The sequence below is a fragment of the Ailuropoda melanoleuca genome, chromosome 12 (genome assembly GCF_002007445.2).
Source record: "Ailuropoda melanoleuca isolate Jingjing chromosome 12, ASM200744v2, whole genome shotgun sequence".
NCBI classification, from domain to species: domain Eukaryota; kingdom Metazoa; phylum Chordata; class Mammalia; order Carnivora; family Ursidae; genus Ailuropoda; species Ailuropoda melanoleuca.
The window spans coordinates 58,899,041-58,918,826 of NC_048229.1; the positions used below are offsets into that span (position 1 = coordinate 58,899,041).

The 19,786-nt window shown below is 40.6% G+C and overlaps 1 protein-coding gene across 5 annotated transcripts in view; it reads right to left on the minus strand.

The window, feature by feature from the left end:
• Window positions 1-19,786, minus strand: part of CDH8 (cadherin 8) — a 387,090-nt gene that overhangs the window by 353,320 nt on the left and 13,984 nt on the right. For 3 of the 5 annotated variants that reach the window (XM_034638674.1, XM_034638672.1, XM_034638676.1), the window contains exons 2-3: window positions 18,934-19,028; window positions 18,578-18,727 (exon numbers count right to left, since the gene is read on the minus strand). In XM_034638674.1, coding sequence (XP_034494565.1) covers window positions 18,578-18,715 — 138 coding nt within the window. In that variant the 5' untranslated portion in view covers window positions 18,716-18,727; window positions 18,934-19,028. Of the gene's footprint in view, window positions 1-18,577; window positions 19,029-19,786 lie in introns of all 5 variants that reach the window. The other 2 variants (XM_034638675.1, XM_034638673.1) reach the window with 2 other exon arrangements.

Sequence of the window (19,786 nt, forward strand, 5' to 3'; positions counted from 1 at the left end):
AATTCATCTTATTGACTTGGGTATCTGGGTTAGGATAGAGAGGTGGATATCAAGCAAGAGTCCTGAGAATAATTTAAGCCTTGGAATTCACTTAATCCAAGGCGACGTGAGAATAATACGGTGTGTATATATGTTTGTGTGGATGTGTGCGGATATCAACCTGAGGTAAGTATTTCTTTTCAAAAAGTTACCCTGTGGAGACAAATAGCCTGAGGTAAATATACAAACTGTACATTCTGCTTTTGACTGGAGGCTTAACTTGTCAGTGATAATGATTTACATAGTGATCCTCTCTCTTCCTGACTGAAAAGTTGCACTAGCTTCAAGCTATGTGCTCTGTTAAGAGTCAGGAAGAGAGAAATCCTTCCTATTTCAAGCTGGTTTGATTGCTAATTCTTTTCCAGAGGTGATGTGAAATCTGGCTAATTTAGATGAACTGGTAGCAATGTTGTCACTAGAAAAGGCATGGATCTTACAGGAAAAATAGGTAAAGGTATTTTAAAGAGCGAATAGCCCCCTGCTGAATATTTCTATCTTGTTTCCTTAAAGTGAATGTTTCTGTCTTCCAGAATCCTTGCCCGTGTCTTAATCATTTCAGCAAAGGCCCTGGCACATACTGCGTCCCCAATAAATGCTGCTGAACAAATATTTTAATCTACTTTTACCCAATAATTTGTCAGCACTTCAGAATAACACATTAATCAACTATATTGATTTTGAAAATAAGGAGCAAATAAACCTGTGGAATGTCATATTAGTTTCTAAATTCCATGCGTGTTTGCGTGCGTGTTTGATGAAATGACATAATGTGACTACTTTATCTAACAACTTTAACTTTTTATAAGAGACTATATATCAGAAACGTTTTGGGGCAAAATTTGATGGCAAACACATTCGAGTTTGAAATCCGATTCAGCGACTTTCAGCTGGCTGACTGTAGGCAAATTATACAACCTCATTAAGTCTGTTTATGCCTACAAATTGAAATATATTGCACTGTGTACCTTATACGGATTTTGTGAGCATCAAATAGTGTTCATTCTGATGCTAGCATGAAAGTGTTCAAAAGGTGAGTCATTAGTTTTATTAACAGCAGTCACATATCCTATTTTCCTTAATAGAGAACTACAGAATACAGTATTAGTCTAAAGATGAACCGTCTTATAAAACACCTAATTTTCATAAAAATGACAGTACAAATCTTAGGTGAATCTATAAGATAATACAACTTAGATCATAGATTTAACCATCACCATATCTAAAAACATATTTATCAGACGTATCGGCACAATAATTATCCACTACTGGGAAAGTCAATAATTTGAGTAGGTATGGGGGGTTTTGGTGGTATGCAAGTGTGGAAGGGTATAAAATGCTTATCTAATTATGAATCTAAAGGTTTCTTCCCTTCGATATTTATAAAATGCGCTATTGAAGGTTAGCTTCTTTTTCAATAAATCCCAAATATTTAATACTACAGATTTTTTTAACCTCTTCAAGAGTTTGAAGATGAGGCTTTTCAAAATTTTCCATGGAAGACTATAGCCACTGAATAGCACGAAGTTATAGCAACATAAGAGTTCCTATCATGGGGGCGCCTGGGTAGCACAGTCGTTGAGCGTCTGCCTTTGGCTCAGGGCATGATCCCGGCGTTCTGGGATCAGGCTCCTCCACTGGGAGCCTGCTTCTTCCTCTCCCACTCCCCCTGCTTGTGTTCCCTCTCTCACTGGCTGTCTGTCAAATAAGTAAAATCTTAAAAAATAAATAAATAAAAAGAGTTCCTATCACGTATGGTTTAATAAAGTTCTTTTCATGTAGCCTTCCTTCCAGGTGTAATAGATGTAATATTTCAATGCCATTCATATTATTATGATGGTGATGATTCTATACTTATATGCCAAGAACATTCTGTAATGCCTGACTGTATTTTTTTCATGGAATCATTTTTATTCCTACACAACTCAGAGGAAAATAGTCCCTCCTACCCGTGCTCATCTCAGGGCGGTCTGCCGCATGGCCGAACTCCACACCACTGTATCAAACATCACTCTCCAATTACATGGGTTCCTGAGTATTGACAGTTGCAAGTTGGGGAACATCTTTAACCTGTCCCCTCACTTGATCTTCAAAGAAATTACTTTGTTTGTACTGTGACATTTTGAAGCACTACACTTGTTTGCCTATCAATATGGAATGTGGGTATCCATTATTTCATTCTGAATTTACTCCTTCCTAAGTAGTGAAAGGTAAGTAACAGTTAAGCACATTCTATCATCTAGGACTTTGGGAGACAAAGAGTTCATGTTAAAGAACCAAACTTCCTTCTACTTTATGAGAGTCATTTCTTCCGCAAGCTCAGTGTTTTATCAGTGTAGGTGACTGAGAATTAGAAAAGTAAAATGCTGGATTTCAGAGGGCTCTAGAGAGGGCTGTACTCACATGTGTCATTTTACAGCTGAGTAACAAATGGGCACAGAACGACAAGACTTAAAAAAGTTCTAGGCAATAGCAATTAGAGCTTTAATGACACAAAATACTCCAAGGTGTGAAATACTTAGGACAGTAACAACTGCCATTATATTTAGTCCCCACTAAGTGAACTAAGATGTCACATCCATTGCTTGGGGAAGCCTTACAGGAAAAAAACAAAATCCTACAAGCTAATTTTCTAGATGAGGAAACGGAGGCTAAACAGAATTAAGTGAGTTCACAAGCTACAGAGTGTCTGCTAATGACAGGATCTGAAACTCAACTTTGTCTAACTTCAGAGCAGGGGCTCCTAACCACAATACTCCAGACTAGCATATTTCTCAATTAGAAAGAAACAAGCCTCAACTTTGGACTAGCAGAGTTTGACAAAGGTGCTGCAGGGTATGGTGTTCCATAAAAAGCTCTTTATCTCAGGAATAAATACGGAAGAAAAACAGGCTAGCCTCTGTGGTTATAATAAAAAAGAAAGAATTTGTGCTGAAAAACTGCTAGAGGTTTCAGAAATTGGTGCTAAACAGTGTTTCCTAATTTTTGTGTTAAATGTGTGTTTCTGTATGTTTATTCCTCCTGGAGCTGCAAACCCAAGCCTATAACTCATAAAGAACATGTGCTGGGTGAAACAATACACCTTGGAAAGTAAATTCTAAAATAGAAAATACTAGTCCTTTAAGAGGAAGGAGGTTCAAATTGAAAATCTGCATTTGGCACATTAATGCTTAATTTCTGGGGGAGAAAAAGCAAAGACTTAACCCCTTCCTTGATGCACCAGAAAAGTTTTTCTTGTGCTGACACTTCTATGAAATCTAAAAGAAAAGGCCAGAACCTTGTGGAGCTTACAGAGGAACAGACCCGAGGACTTTGCATTTGCAAGGACTTTTCCATGTCTCCAACTCCAAGGTAGGTGTGCTTTCCTCAGCTACCTCAAAAGTTCTCTCGGGAGGGTGGAGCCTTCAGATACAGACTTTTACTTTCTTATCACATCTCAGCCAGCAGTTCCCAGGCATGCTGATTTCCTTTCTAAATAGAGCAAAGCTTTTGTGCCAGGTCATAGGATCAAACTGCATCCCAGGCTTGCAATGCCAGGTGACACAGAACTGCTCTACCTTTTCCCATGCAAATCCAAGCCTGGTGAATATTCCCAGAGAAAAATTCAACTGCAAAGGACTTCCTCAAACATTAACAAAAGAATCCAACATTCTTGGTCTCCTGGCCTGGACTATGCATCATCCAGAACCTGGGGTGCTAGGCGACAGTAAGGAACAGAATCTTGGACAATATGAACTGGGGAGGTCACAAGGCAATGAAGGTCTTTGAGAGTCTCCCTCTGCAATATCCCCTGGGATGATGACTCTTACTAATTCAAGGTCTCAGTCCATTTGCCAGCATCGGTAGGGAAGCAGTGTAGTCCTTGGATTTAAGAGACCACATAAACCACATGATTTGCTGGTATACTTAAAAAAAGGTAATCCCATCCACACCTTTCCTATGTCATGGCAGTGGCATGGAATTGTAGGAGTAATCTCAACACACTTCCTGGTAGAGAGAGTTATCATAGGAAAACGACTCCCTTCTCCAATGCTGAGTGATTCACAGAGGATCTCTGCTCCTGAGTGATTCTCAGGCAGTGTGGTACCACGCACTGAGCAAAGTGTCGGAAGCCCTGGCTTCTCCGGTGGGGTCTTGTGCTCTCTCAGTCACCCTATTTGGGCCTCTGGGTTGTTGGAATGATCAAAAGAAATATTTGGAAGACCAAATTGTGTTGTGTAAAAATGAGAACTTTTCTATATTCCATAACAGCACATCCATGTGCAAAGAAACATAAGGAAGAACCAAATAAAGGGAGGGTGGGGGTGGTACCGTGTAGGCAGAAAGCAGCACAGGTTTTGAAATCAGCTAGTTGTGTATTCCAGTACCCATTCCCCCACTTTACTGGCCATTCTGGGACAGTGACTAAATCTCTCTGAACTTAAGTTTCTTTGTCTGTTAAGGGGTGTGGAGAGGGGGGGAGGCGGAGGCAGGGATGGTAACAGCTTTATCTCACAGGGTTCAATGAAGGCTAAGTAAGATTTTGTATATCCTGGAAGGCATTAGGTATGTACCAAGTGTTACTTCCCTTGGTTCTAGGGAATACACATCCTTCAATTTTCACTTTGCCTACTTTTTCTTAAGCCATTAAGAATATATGTACGTATGTATTTGTCAAATAGCAGAGACAGAAAGCAGTCTTAGCTTCTGCCATGGACATTTTAGAGTATTTAAAATTAAATACACAAGTTAAATCATTTCTATACTAGAAATAGAAATTCTCAGGGTGCCTGGGTGGCTCAGTCAGTTAAGCATCCAACTCTTGGTTTTGGCTCAGGTCATGATATCAGGGTCCTGGAACTGCACCCCACGTTGGTCTCAGCATGGAGTCAGCTTGAGATTCTTTCTTTCCCTCTCCCTCTGACCCTCCCCCCATTCATGCTCTTACTCAGTCTGTCTCTCCAAGAATAAATAAATCTTTATAAAAAAGAAAGAGAAATTCTAATAAAATATTTTTTCTTCCAATATCTCAAAAGCCTTTCCATAATTTTAGAGAGTTTTAGAAAATGTAAATGGTCCAAAAGCTTACCTATAATCCCTTCCCACTCTCCCGCTTTAGTAAACTAGTGCCTTATCAAAACGAACTGTCTGAATAAACTACGGTATGATTTCATTTAAAGACATTATTCATTTATTATATCTGATTTGAGGTAAAATGGCCATCATTCAGTTTCTAGCTCCAATTGCTAGAAAGTATATAAATTTAAAAGCCAAAATTAGGTTTCCGGGAAAGGTTAGAAGGAAGATCATCGTGTTTGCTGGTTCACTCAAATTGTTCTGACTTCATGCCCAGCCCTGCCAGCCATGGTTACTCAGCAAGTGCCATGTGTCAGAAAGAAAACACAGTCCTTGTCAAAAAAAAAGCAGACCTGTGTGATCAGAAGTGCCATAAAAGTATGCATAAGCCCATCTGTCCAGGGGCTAAAAGAAATTAGTTTCTTCCTAGTGAAAATCACTCAGTGGACCCAAAATCCTTTTCTCTTCCTCCTTCTCTTTTTCCATCTCCCTCTCTCCCTCCCCCTGCCTCTCTCCACTACCCTCCTTCTCTGATTCTCTTCATCTTCACTCTATCTTATTTTTTCTTTCGTTGTTTCTGATCCTGGGTGGTTTTAAATTCTTGGCTCCTATGAAAGGCTCTCAGTGTCTGTTTTCTGTGTCTAGGCTCTTTCTTAGGTTGCAACATTTGTAAAGTGACTTTCTCTCTGTAATTCAGAATTCTGGTCTGATGCTCTGTTTGCTGTTTGGCTCTATCGTTTGTATCTCTCTGACCCTGTCTGATCATCTCATTCTGTTTGTGTGTATTTCTGTGTATGTATGTGTGTGTGTATGGGGGGGGGTCCTCCATGTTTATTGTTTGGTTTTTCAGCTTCAACTCATGTCTGTCATCCAACTTGTGGGATGGAGAAAAAGCCACAAACATTGAAATGCATTGCCCATAGTCTAGTTGGGATATGGAATTAGCTTTCAGCTATTTAAAAAAAAACAACAACAACAACAACTAGGAACTTTACATATGAATTTAATGACAGGAAAAGCAGAGAAGAGAGAAATAGTGGCTGTGATCAATAGAACCAGCCATTGCAAATGTCTAATGATTTCCAAAACACCTCACAAGGCTGATTGTAAATGTTCCTGCAAAGGCAGGGACATAATCAGAGGATGAGGTCTGCCAAAGCAACACTGCACTAAGAGAAACATAATAGGGAACACATGCGTGTGCATACACGTGAGCGCGTGCACGCACGCGCGCACACACACACGAGTATGACAAAAAGCGAACTGCAATGAGAAATTCATTTATACTTTTAGATTCCCAGAAGCAGAAAAAAAAATAAAAGCAAAGAAAACTCCACTATAAATAACCCTGCCAGATTCTAAATAAAGCCCTTGAGTGGCTGGGGAGTCTGACTTGCTTCAAGGAGTTATAGGATTTGGTCATTTTTAATAGCCGTGTTTGCTTTCTCACCAAATTACTTCTCCTCCGAGAATCTGCTACAGGCACAAGGGAATTATTCTCAGTGGCCAAAGTGCATGGGTAGCAAAAGGACATGACCAGAACTGTCCAGACGAAGGTCACCATAGTAAGAGGCAGGAAGGAAGAAAGAAACAGAGAAGCCCATATCCATTTGGAAAAAGACCCTTGGAGTTTCAAGAGGAATCAGGGAAGTCACCACAGAGAGAAAAGTAAATTACAGATCCCACCCCTGGGGCCTTGGTAATATTGTCCATCATCTCAGTTCCAAGTATACAGGGAATTGTTAATAAATTATTCAGCATTAACTCAATTAGTTCAAGCAGCTAGAGGGTACAAGCTTTTTGTCTTTAGTCCCTGTCTAGCATACAGGAATTTATTTTTTATTCCACTCAACCATCCCACTCTTCTTTCTGCTGTCTGGTGATTCTCAGTTTAAGAGGAGTCCACAAAATTGCCCAGTCATGGTCAAAGTTTCCAGAGAGCTCACTAATGTAATGTTACAGCTCGAGTCATGCAGAACTCTACCCAACTCAGAAAAAAGAAAAAAAAAAAAAAAAAAGCTAGAATCATTGCACACAGTCACCTAAACAGTGAAAATTTAATATAATGCAAAAGTCTCAATTTTCTTATCCACAAAATGGTGAGAATAACATCTGTCAATATATTTAAGGCACTGAGCAAGATGCCTGAAGTGGTCAATACAAATATTCTCCCACTACTCCCTTTCCATCACTACTCTCTTACTTCATTATCATATTTATTTTAAATGTATACATAAAAATGAGAAAGCAAAAAAGACAAATATCACACTACCCTGTAGTAGGAGACTAACCCACAAATCACTTAGTACATGGCACCAGCCCTGCCCAGACCCAAACTGTGGCATTCACCTCTCTATAAAGGAAATAAAACAGAGCCACCACATGCGTAAGCCTCAAGAATGTTTTTCTTCTCTCAAGGGCTTTATATCCACCTCTCTCTGCCAGGAGCAAAACATACAGAGATGCAAGCCAGCCAATAGGGAGAGTGGTTTTGCAATCAGCTAGACATCTCGAAATGTATTTTCAAATCCTACTGAATTGTACATTCTAGTCATGAGACCACAACTTGATTACCTTCAGTGAGACTCACTTTTCTCATCTGCAAACTGGGGTGGCAGCTGAGCTCACTGAGCACCTCCCACATGGGGTTCAAAAGAGGCCATAGGTTACCATGGTTACAGGAACAAGCTCTGGGGTCCCCCTGTCCAGGCTTGACTCCTGCTGCATCACGTACTCACTGTGTGTCTAATCTGTAGCTGCTAACAGAAATAACTCTTCTCTTGAGCTCTCCCAATCTGGCAATACATATAATGATGCCTTCCTGAGACCTGAATAAGCAAACTTCATAAGGTGTCTACCACATAGTAAACACTCAATAGATATGAACAGTTTGTTTTGGTTACTTACAGATCTCCTTTTCTCCCCCACTTCAATGTCCCCACACCATGTCATCAATCTCATAGTCTCCAACATAGATTCACAACAAAAAGAGATCTATGCAACATAGCTGGGCATTTTTAGGATTAGAGAGAAATAGAAATATGCATCTAGTGTTTTATTCCCTGCTGGTTCCCAATATCCCTCAGCCCTTCTGATCAGGCTCATTTGGATTCCGCTATTGTCTCCCATGGAAGCCCAGTGATATTTGATACTCTGCAGATTTCAAAGTCACATCTGCCACGTTGTGGTAAATACATGCAGAGAAAAAGGATTCCATGGATCTGAGCAGGGGGACGGTTCGTGTTAACTAATCCAGTTTGAGGGGTCCACAGACTGTTGCCTCTGCCATCACCTGCACTACGGAGGAGTTCCATCTGCAAATTGATGTCACAGCCTATAGTATCAGGCACCAACCACATGGGGTTCGAATGAAATACACTGTGGCTCCTACCCAATACCTTGCCTAAAGCTCTTCCAAACATCAGTCCCCATGACCCATTTCTTTAATTAAGTGGTATTCCAAATTTACTCAGGTTGGATACAGAGAACAAAAAGCATGATTCATGCTATCCTGGGATTGACTGAGGATTGATTGAGTGTGTGTGTGTGTTATTTTAATGTTTAATGTGCAGAGGAATTACCTGGGGAAACTGTTAAAATGCAGAGTCTGATTCACTAAATCAGGTATACAGGAGGTGAATGAAATTCTGCATTTCTAACTACCTCCCAGGTGCTGTGGCTGGTCTGCAGACCCTCACTTTTCGTAACAAGAATGTAGTAAATGATAGTTCTCTTGCCTGATATAAGATCTAAGAGGACTCCTAACTGTATTGAAATGTTAGGTGAGGTGTCGTAACTAATGAGAAAGCGTGCCCACACTGTAACTAAATATTCCAATATCTGAATATTGACAAGACTGTCGTCACTATATTTCAAAATACTCAAAGACTTAAGGACAGGAATGCATGACCAAATTATGCTGGGTTGGGGGGAGGAAAAAGAGAGGGAGAGGGTATAGGAGGTGAGTTTAAGTTAGCTATAATGGAAATGATATTGTGAAAATTAATAAAAGGAAAGCTCACTAAAATGGAGTCAAGAGGCTCAGCAGGGGAGCTCTTACACCCTAACACTCATGGTCAACTGCAGACTCGACAGGAAGAGATGGGCCTTGCACATGGATACTACTTGACCATCCCAGCAGGAGGAAGAAAGTCTTACCTACCTCCTGTCCCAGCAACAACTCAGCCAATGAAAGTCACCATACTTTTAACTCCCACTTTACTCCAATGGACTTTTTGTTTATAAGGTCCTTTCTAGCTTCCCCGTCTCCTCTACAAAAGAGGCACCTCTCCTTTGTTTTCTGGACTGATCTTTGGTGTTGCCACAGCTCGCTCATCCCACCTTGCAATTCTCTTTTATTCCCGAATAAACCCATGTTTTGCTGGTAAAGTAACTGGATAACTGGCAGTTTTATTTTTAAGGTTAATGATATGTACGGAAGGAAAATGCTAAAATACTAAAGAAACTACTGCTTAAGAAAACACACACACCCAGACTAAAAGAAACCCTGTAAATGCTGTAATGCTTTTATCTTTCTTAAATAACAGGATTCCATAAATTTCTTTTCTAGGCTATTCTTATTTATTGAAAAGTTACAAGCAGCATGCGGTCTGACTGTAACACTTGAACATTACAAACAGTTTCCCATTTCGAGTTCAAATACAAACCCTTTATTACTGGTTAGTATTTGGTCTGTTCCATGGTAATGAAAGTCATTTAAGTACATTTAGCAGGGTAGTAAGGCTATGGCTGTGCATTCTCTCTTCTTAGTGTTGTAAAAATGATTAAATATTTCTAGCTCTTTGTTAATTGATGAGATTGCCCTTCCAAGTATTTAGATAAGATTACATTTACCAAATGAGATTCAAACTAAACAATGGTCTCCAAGAATATGCTATGAAGACAGCGTTGATTTTAAGAAAAATCGAATGATATAACATTGCTATTTATTTTTCTCTCATTTTACTTTATAATGTCTTATAATGTAATAATAGCACATCCTAGAAAATAAGATGGGTAAAAATGTAAAGGAAAGAAACTGATAATCCAATCACATAAACTGGGGGGAAAAGTTTGAATATTTCCTTACAGATTCCACTTTATTAATATTTGGTACCATTATTAATATGAGTCAATATCACGAATTAACTTCTTTGTTTTTTATGTAGGTCATATACCTATCATTTAGTCTTATGTTTTTTCCAATTTGGGAATTTTTTATTTTGTCAGAAACAATGGGTAGTGCTTATACATATGATTAGGATTCTTCCTACATTAATTTTTAAAATGAAGAGTATTGCTTTTATCAGGGGTGGAAGGGGAGTAACTTCAGAAAACAAATAGCACAACAGTGAACATTTCTGAATACGGAGGATCAGGGGATCAGTACACAGGATTTATTGTTTTTGTAAATGATGGAATATGTGTATTTTTTCAGGTGCACAATCATGTCTTAATAGATATATGCCAGGCACTGTGTTCATATCACACATGCACTTTTTTTTTTAAAGATTTTTTTTTTTTTAAAGATTTTATTTATTTATTCGACAGAGACAGAGACAGCCAGCGAGAGAGGGAACACAAGCAGGGGGAGTGGGAGAGGAAGAAGCAGGCTCATAGCGGAGGAGCCTGATGTGGGGCTCGATCCCATAACGCTGGGATCACGCCCTGTGCCGAAGGCAGACGCTTAACCGCTGTGCCACCCAGGCGCCCCCACACATGCACTTTTTAATTATAGTCTATACACATTTTGTATTTTATTTCTGGTATTTATTCAGCTGCAATCATGTTCCCATGTTATAAATCCTGATAGTTTTTAATGATTCAGAGTATTCTGCTATGTGAATATACTAGGAAAGCCTTCTTGGGTGTGCAGCATTTATGTTTCCCCAGTTCTTCCCTATGAGGCTTAGCTTTATACTTGTGATAGAAATCAGTGCTGTGTTTGGGGTTTGTTTTGGGTTTTGTGTTTTTTGGTTTTTTGGTTTTTTTGATACTGATTACCTTGTTGTCATTTATTTATAATATAGGATTACATATGGGGCGCCTGGATGGCTCAGTCGTTAAGCATCTTACTTCGGCTGGTCATGATCCCAGGGTCCTGGGATCGAGCCCCACATCGGGCTCCCTGCTCGGCAGGAAGCCTGCTTCTCCCTCTCCCTCTGCCCCTGCTTGTGTTGCCTCTCTTGCTGTCTCTGTCAAATAAATAAATAAAATCTATTAAAAAAATAGGATTACATAATCTGGCTTTTCACCCATCAACATATGACTACAATCATTTGCTTCAAGTGGGAAAAATATACCCGCCTCAAGGAGATGGCCCTAAGACTGAGGATATATTCAAGACTTCTTTTAAGAAGGCTGAGTGAATATACTTCTCAGAGTATCTGCAGAGACAAACACAAATTATCCATCCTCTCACCTGGCCCCTAGGTATGGAATGAAGCAAAAAGGGTGAATGTCTAGAGCTACAGAGAGGAAGGATTAGGAGATGGTTTGGGATTTTACTCAGGCACAAACTCAGCTGATAGATACACGTGTGCTTGTACACACGTGTGTGTGCATGGGTGTGCGTTTAGAGTTTCTGCTGATCTACATGACTAATATTATTTCATTTATTTACATCAGTGTCAAAAGACTTCCCAAAGCTCTGGGATGCCTGCTATTTCTAAGTCGGGACACTGGGCAAGAGGCAAAAAACTCTCGTCGTTTCTCCAGATTGAGACGCACGATGCTGACTTGCATTCCTGCCAAATTATTGGTGCACAGGCTCTGTCTGAGTAGGCAGAGGCTTCACGGAACTGACAGTGAATTGTTCTCGCAAGACCGAGGATACAATTTGGCTGTGGCTGCGTAGCCCAGTGCTCTTTACATGCAAACGGCCAGCAAAAATAATGGCATGTCAAGTGCAATTTTTTCGCCGGCCGCTGACACCGTAAACTGTAATACAGTGTAATTATTTGGCATCCCGTGTCCTTCATACTAAGCACCACCCAAACGATTTCCAAGTGAGAGAGAAGAGGGAAGGTTAGAAGGTCAAATTTAAAGAGAGAAAATGAGTCAGTGCCTTGGAGGGAGAGAATTATAAATAGATGTGGCATCACCAGCAGTAGACTTATATCCAAATAAGGAACTGCTCAGAAGCCCAGGTAGGAGGGGGAAAGGGAGGAAAGAGAGCAGAGGAGTTTATGTAAGAGAGAGGATTTAGGATAGATCTCTGACCACCTGGAGAGCAAACTGGTTTTTCCCAAAATAAAGCAATATGAGGTACTGAGGATCACAGACCACAGAACAAGAGCTAAAGGAACCCGGGCAGAAAATCAATAGATGCTACACTCATTTTTCTTATATTGCTTTCTTTTCCTGTTTCATAGGGATTTGTATCTTAAATATAATTCATAATCCACTATCCCATTACAAGTGAGGAAACTGCCCAAGAGAGGCTATAGGACGTTCGCTTCCAGCTCCTCCGTAGCAGAGGTGAAAACGAAAAAAAGTCAGATCTCCAAGAGATCCTGCCCATCTTTCCATTGTGATTCGAAGATGCCAACCTGCAGTCTCTGTCTCAGTTATCCTGACCCTCTCTCAGCTCTTAAAACATCCTTGCTCATGCTACTGCCTCTGCTAGAATGCTGTCTCCTTTCATCCCCGTACTCCGCTTCTCTGGTTCACAGGCTATTTCCTTAGTGAGGATTCTATATCCCACACAACAGAGCAGCTTCTCGTGTGTGGGCTTCCACAGATTCATATTCCTTTGTTTCTCAGGACTTATCTCTGTTTTAATGTGACATTCGTTTTCAGGATTATCTTCCTAATGTCTGTCTCCCCACAGGACCCCATTAGTTCCAGGACACAGCGTGGATTTGAATTTGCTCGGAGTGGAGAATCTACTGGCCACAATGCTTAGGAGATAGTAAGTGCTCAATACAATACACATTTGTAGTATGACGTGATCAATCATCCTTGGGGCTCACTGCACAGGGCTCCCATGATGACATCAAGCTGTTCACCTCATGTGCATTTCATCCAAAGGACATGATTTTTTTTTTTTTTGTCTTAGTTGCAAGATGTATGAAAATCATCACGGGTTTTTTCCTCTCTCTCTCTCTCTTCTAAGACAAGAACACATAAGCATATAGGACGAAGGTCCCATGTACCACCTTATTCTCTGCCAGAATTGGCAGAGAGAGTCAATGCTGGAGGTCCTGAACAATGTGGAATGCTAAGTATTTATGTGTGGAACAGGCCCCTGAACCACGTGTTCCGCAAAGAACTAGCATCGGAAGCGGAATCTTTTTGGCTAGTATTTTTCAGAAATTCAGAGAGAAGAGTTCTGATGTGCCTTGTACCATCAACGCAAACGTAAGTTTGCAGATGGATGAGAATACAGTGGGATCGCCTCACACCACTGGTACGGGGCACAGCCTCCACAATGGGGATCGGGCACCTGCTCAGAAAGAGCTGTTTTAACAAGTTATCCATTATCACTAACTCAAAGAAAGACTTTGATTTGTTTTTAAAGATTTATTTACTTGAAAGAGAGAGAGAGCTTGCACAAGTCAGGGGAAGAGGAGAGGGAGAAAATCTTAAAGCCGATTCCCCCACAGAGTACAGCACGGGGCTCAGTCTCAGGACCCATGAGATGATGACCTGAGCCGAAACCAAGAGTCGGACCCTTAACCCACTAAGCCACCCAGGCGCCCCAAGAAAGACTTTTAAAATCAGTAAGTGGGAACAATGTTTAAAGTACCTAGCTGGTCTAGAAAGTACTGATATGAAGGGGGAACGTGAACCCAATGCATGGCCCCCTTTATTGAAAAACACCACTTGTATTAAATCTTACCAGATTTATACGACTTTTTGACAAATTCTTCCATTATTTAGGTGAATTACTCATTCATTTATTTATGCAAAATATTTACTGAGCACTTCCTATATGTAGGCAGTGTTTTAGGTTCTGGGGATATATAGTGAAAAACAAAGGAGACAAAAATCCTTTTTTCTTGGGGCGCCTGGGTGGCACAGCGGTTAAGCGTCTGCCTTCGGCTCAGGGCATGATCCCGGCGTTCTAGAATCGAGCCCCACATCAGGCTCCTCTCCCACTCCCCCTGCTTGTGTTACTNAAATTCTTCCATTATTTAGGTGAATTACTCATTCATTTATTTATGCAAAATATTTACTGAGCACTTCCTATATGTAGGCAGTGTTTTAGGTTCTGGGGATATATAGTGAAAAACAAAGGAGACAAAAATCCTTTTTCTTTGTAGACATGCATTGTAGTAGGAGACAAATCGTAAATAAGACAAAGCATAGAGTATGTATAGAATATGTGAGGCAGTGATCATCAGGAAGAAGAAAAAATAAAGCACAGTCAAAAATACGAAACATTAGAGGGAGGACATTTATTTTTTAGACAGAATGGGACAGGGAAGTGTTCTCTGTGAATATGACTTTCAACTTCATTTTAATTCAACAAGAAATATACAGCTGTGCTGCTTCTAACCAAGGCGACCCTCAGTAGTCCTGCCCTATCCCCACGACACTGCATAAACCCTCGGTCCAACTAGGATATCTAAGTTTCCACTCTACCCCATCTCAGTCTAAGTGACAAGTCATCCTTCAACCTTCCAAACACACCTAAATCTCACCTCCACCTAAAGCAATCTGGGGTACCTGAAAGGATTCTTCCTTGGGCTCCCAATATCTTTTGCTCACCTGGTGATGTAACTATCTGTCCACCACGGCAACTACACACAGACACACACAATTAAGAATACAATCATGGGAGCGCCTGGGTGGCTCAGTCAGTTAAGCATCCGACTCCTGATTTTGGCTCGGGTCATGATCTCAGGGTCCTGGATTCAAGCCTCGCATCAGGCTCTGTGCTCAGTGCAGAGTCTGCTTATGTCTTTCACCCTCTGCCCCTCCTCCCACCTTACCCCTCCCCCCAAAATAATCAATCATTTAAAAAAAGAATAGAATCATGGCTACAATTACTACGTAGAGAGACTATGCATACATGACTTTGACTCTTTAACATACTCTTATTTATTTATTTGGATAGCCTTTGAAGATTTTTAGTAACTTCCCCAGGGTGAACACTCAGAAAGCGGCAAAGCCAAAGTTCAAACTTGTGGAGACTGCATCTTCGAGGGCTTGTTCTTTCTCTGCACCCAGCTGTCTACCCATAGAGCAAAAACACTCAACGGACAATATGAAGGTGTATGTGAAGCTCTGAAAAGCCAATCACTCAAAAACTGGCTCTGCCCTCGAGCTTGAACTCAGCCTGCGGCGCCGAGGCCCCCGCCACCGTGATTCACAGGAGGGCCTTTTAAAGAGCAGGTATGCTCCTAAGTAATGAATGCTCCTTGGCCAGCTCCTGGGGAGAAGCTCAGCAATGAAGTGGTTTCAAGCTGGAGGTGGAAGAGTGTGCAGAGAGATAAAACACCATAAAGCACCGGTGGGCACCTGGATACGGATCATCCCCACACTCAGCCTGACTTATAATCTGACGCAGTCACCTGAAATGTATTTTTGGCTTCACGACAACCCAAGAGCCTCAAAGCCTAAGCTATAATATTTCAGGAGCAATTTTCTTTAAGGGGAAATATGTATGATTGGAAATGTTTGCAGCAATTTCTTCAGAAAATAAGTTTAACTCTGATTTAACAACTGTGAACTGGCCAGAGGAGAGGAGAGAGAAAGAGTTAATTCATAAAAACAGTCATAAAGACTCAGGAGCATTTTGGCCATTTCAAAATCTTAGGGTTCACTAGCAACATTTCTATGATTCAAAGAAGGATGAATTCCTTGAAGTCACAAATCAATGCTGAATGCCTGGCTGTTTGCTTCCATCTCCATTACTTAATTTAAAGAACAAAGTTAAAATTAGTCATCAGACTCCTATGAATCCAAAACAAACCCCAATTTAATTACTTTTTCTATTCAGACAAATATGGAAAGTTCTCCTGGGCATAGCATGTTTGGTTATTTATATAAGATACAATCACAGTGATATACTTCCATAAAGAAATAATACAAATGGTGAGAAAATATTCACCAATTATGCATGTATGCATATGCCTGTAGATCTAGAATTTCCTATGGTAGAAAAATGACCTGCCTGTAGCCAGGCTAAAGTTCTACATATCCAGGAAGGAGGACTTTATGGACGCTCTATTCCATATTCAATAACTCCTTATTTTAAAATAAAATTATTTAATATTTTATTTATTTATTGTTTTTTAAAGATTTTATTTTTAAGTAATCTCTATACCCAAGGTGGGGCCTGAACTCACAACCCCGAGATCAAGAGTCACGCGTTCTAATGACTAAGCCACCCAGGCATCCCTGTATTCAATCACTCTTAAGTGCAAATGATGGTTTAAACACATGGCCGCTAGTTACTAAATTGTAACAGAATACGGTGGGTAAAATTATGGCCTTGGGAATCCCCAACTTGATTCAAACTCAGAACTTTTCCTTGCTCTATGATCTTGCTTTACTAATCCGTCTAAGCCTCAGTTTCTGTACTTACAAAACAAAAAACATAATGCTGGCCCAGAAGCCCATATTCAGAACCCACTGGCCCAGATGTGTTTGGAAATTCTCAGAAGTTTTCACATGTAGAAATACACGAAGGCACATAAGCTGTATGGTGCACAGCACCCTGTTATTCAAGCACATTAACATTTCTGCCAGGAAATACATCGACAATCACAGTAATGGGATGCATTATGACTACAAATAGCCTCAAGTCAGTTCTGTTACCTGAGTTCATATCAGGCATACCAAAAAAAAAAAAAATCTTTCAGTGCTTTTTGTATTTTAGACATATGAAAAAAGGCGTGTAGACCTACTCGACACACATATTGCCTATGTATATGTATATATACGCATAAATACATACATACATATACACAGAAATGGGGGAGAGGCTATTTTTAGAACCAAATAAGATGGTGCCCACAAAGTGCTCTCATATTAGTGGTCAATACATAATACACACTCAACACCGGCCAGAGCGTGAGCTCCTTGAAGACAGGGATCATGGCTTTGTTCATTGATACACTCCCACCAGCCTAAAAGAGGGTCAGACACATAGAAAGGGCTTCATAAATACTGAGTGGGTCATGGTATCTCCTCCTCCAGGTTTCCTTTGCCCAAGGAGACTAACTCCATGGAATGAGAAAACATAATCCTTGGAGAGTCTCAATTTGCTCTGCCAGACAATAAGGCAGAAGCACAAATGTACTCAGAAGTCCCCAGGAAAACACAAAGAGTTAACGCGGGTCTTAAAGATCAATATTTCATTGTCCTCCTACTTTCTTCTAAATCCCTGATTTTGGGAAATGAGTAATACTGACATGATTCATTTCTTAATCTGACTTAGGAAAATCAGCCATTAGCAGGCTTATCATTGGAATTCTACCTATGATGATCGTGTGTGAAGCCTATGGACACTTCTGAGGAAAAAGTATGTATCACCCTCAATCACCAACAGTGTGATTTTGGAAAACACTTATCTACACAAGGAACGTTTGTCTAACCTGCCAACAACAACAAAACCAAATGGAAATCCATCCACGCGCACACACAGTACTATCAGAAATTCTGATTGTATACGTTTAATCGCATGTGTCGAAGAATGAACTAGTTTCGTCTTGCAAACTGTATTGAATTACAGTACAAACCACTGTGAAGCGTCCACTCCAAGAATCTCCCTCTCTCCATCCTTGGTTAATAACGGAAACAAACCAACCACCAAACTGAAACAAAAAAGGAGAAAAATCTACCTGCAACAGGAGATACGTGGCCTCAAAACAAAATGAAAGAAGCAACATCTTAGGAATTGAGGTCATAGAAATTCAAACAGAACAAATATGNGATCGCATGTGACGAAGAATGAACTAGTTGCGTCTTGCAAACTGTATTGAATTACAGTACAAACCACTGTGAAGCGTCCGCTCCAAGAATCTCCCTCTCTCCATCCTTGGTTAATAATGGAAACAAACCAACCACCAAACTGAAACACAAAAGGAGAAAAATCTACCTGCAACAGGGATACACGGCCTCAAAACAAAATGAAAGAAGCAACATCTTAGGAATTGAGGTCATAGAAATTCAAACAGAACAAATATGTACACGTCTTCCAAAAACTTAAGCTAGAGAAAAAGTTGGGCGTGCAGACTTCTTGTAGGAAATGAGAAAGAAAAGCTGATGTGTACACACGCGTTACACAAGTATTATTGTACCTGACGGGATGGAAGGGATGGAGACCAGCCTTTACCAGAAGAGCAGTCTGCGTACGTTTAAAACTGTTATGGTGGGATTATCCGCACTCCTGAAGAAACCAATAGGTAACTAAACTAACCATCTGGCCTGAAGTACTACAGCTAAGTGTGCCAACAATTCTGACAAGTCTCATATTAAAGATCTGAAGCGGAGAAACAGATCCTGAAACTGGGATCTTAAAAATGTAGCTTACCCGGCCAACAAGAATCGGTTCAGGTCCAGAAAACTCTTCCAGGACAAACATTTGATTCCAAACCCAGCCTCTTTTGGAGCGGTTCAAAATCCGCTGTTCTTCAGTCAGCCTGTTTAGTTCCAAAGGGGATCCACTCATTAAAACTTGAGACTGATTCATCGGAGCCATGTAAATGCAAGGGGGAAGAGTAATCCATAATATTATTAATGGAGTCCAGAGATCCAAAAGCATTTCCGCTAGCCGTTCTGGCATGGTCCCACCAGTTAAGCAAATCACCACGAAAATGAGACAATTATTTTTTTTGCCTCAGGTCTGCAGCCATCCAATGCATCATGCAGTGTGGAGTATTTACTTACAGCTCTGCCACGTGTTTGGAGCACAGGAAGCAGACATCGTCTAAGCCGCTTTTCTAGGACTTCGATCCATTGGTGTTCCTTTTCAGTGAAATTGCCTGCAAAAACAAGGAGAGAGAAAGCTAAAGGTCCAGGGCAACAGGTCTTAAAACGAAATCACTGACTTTTAAAAGCACCTAAATGAACAACAGCCAGCATTTCCCAAACTCTTAAGAAAGTAGAGCTGAGGAGTCAGAACGACTAGATCCTCTAAGTTTTTTGAAGCTTCGTTTAGATTTTAGTATTTACTTTGTATCTCTGTTGCTTATCACAAACCACTTAAGTAACGGAAGTTCTTTCCCTTTCTACCTCCCTCCTTCCCTCTCTTCCTCCCCTCCGCTCTCACCATCCCCTTTTTTTTGTAATGCAAGTTGAGGCATGTGCAACATAGCCCTGTTGTACTGCTGTGGAGACTGCAAGCCCCTTTCCTCCTTCCTTCCTTCCTCTCACCCTTCTCCCTCCCTCCCTTTCTCTCTTCTGATGTAAAGATGGGTCCTAGTTCACTCTAAGCGAAGCTATATGAAGAAACTAGCCTCTAATGGGGAATTTTTTTTTTTTTTTACACATGAGAATGGGAAAGGGAATTTCCCATTTTTACAGTCTTCGTTGCCACAAGGCATCAGAAGGGACAGCCCAGTTCAGGGTGCAGAATGCAATTCTCTGCCAGGATGCTAATAATGAGTGAATAAAATTAGAATGCTCCCAGAGAGAAATTCTGATGTCCAGCATGTATGCTATAATCAGGACGGTGTCAGGGCTCCCATTCTAAATGTACAGTTGAACAGGAGATTTAAATTATGAAAAGCTCCTTTGGGAA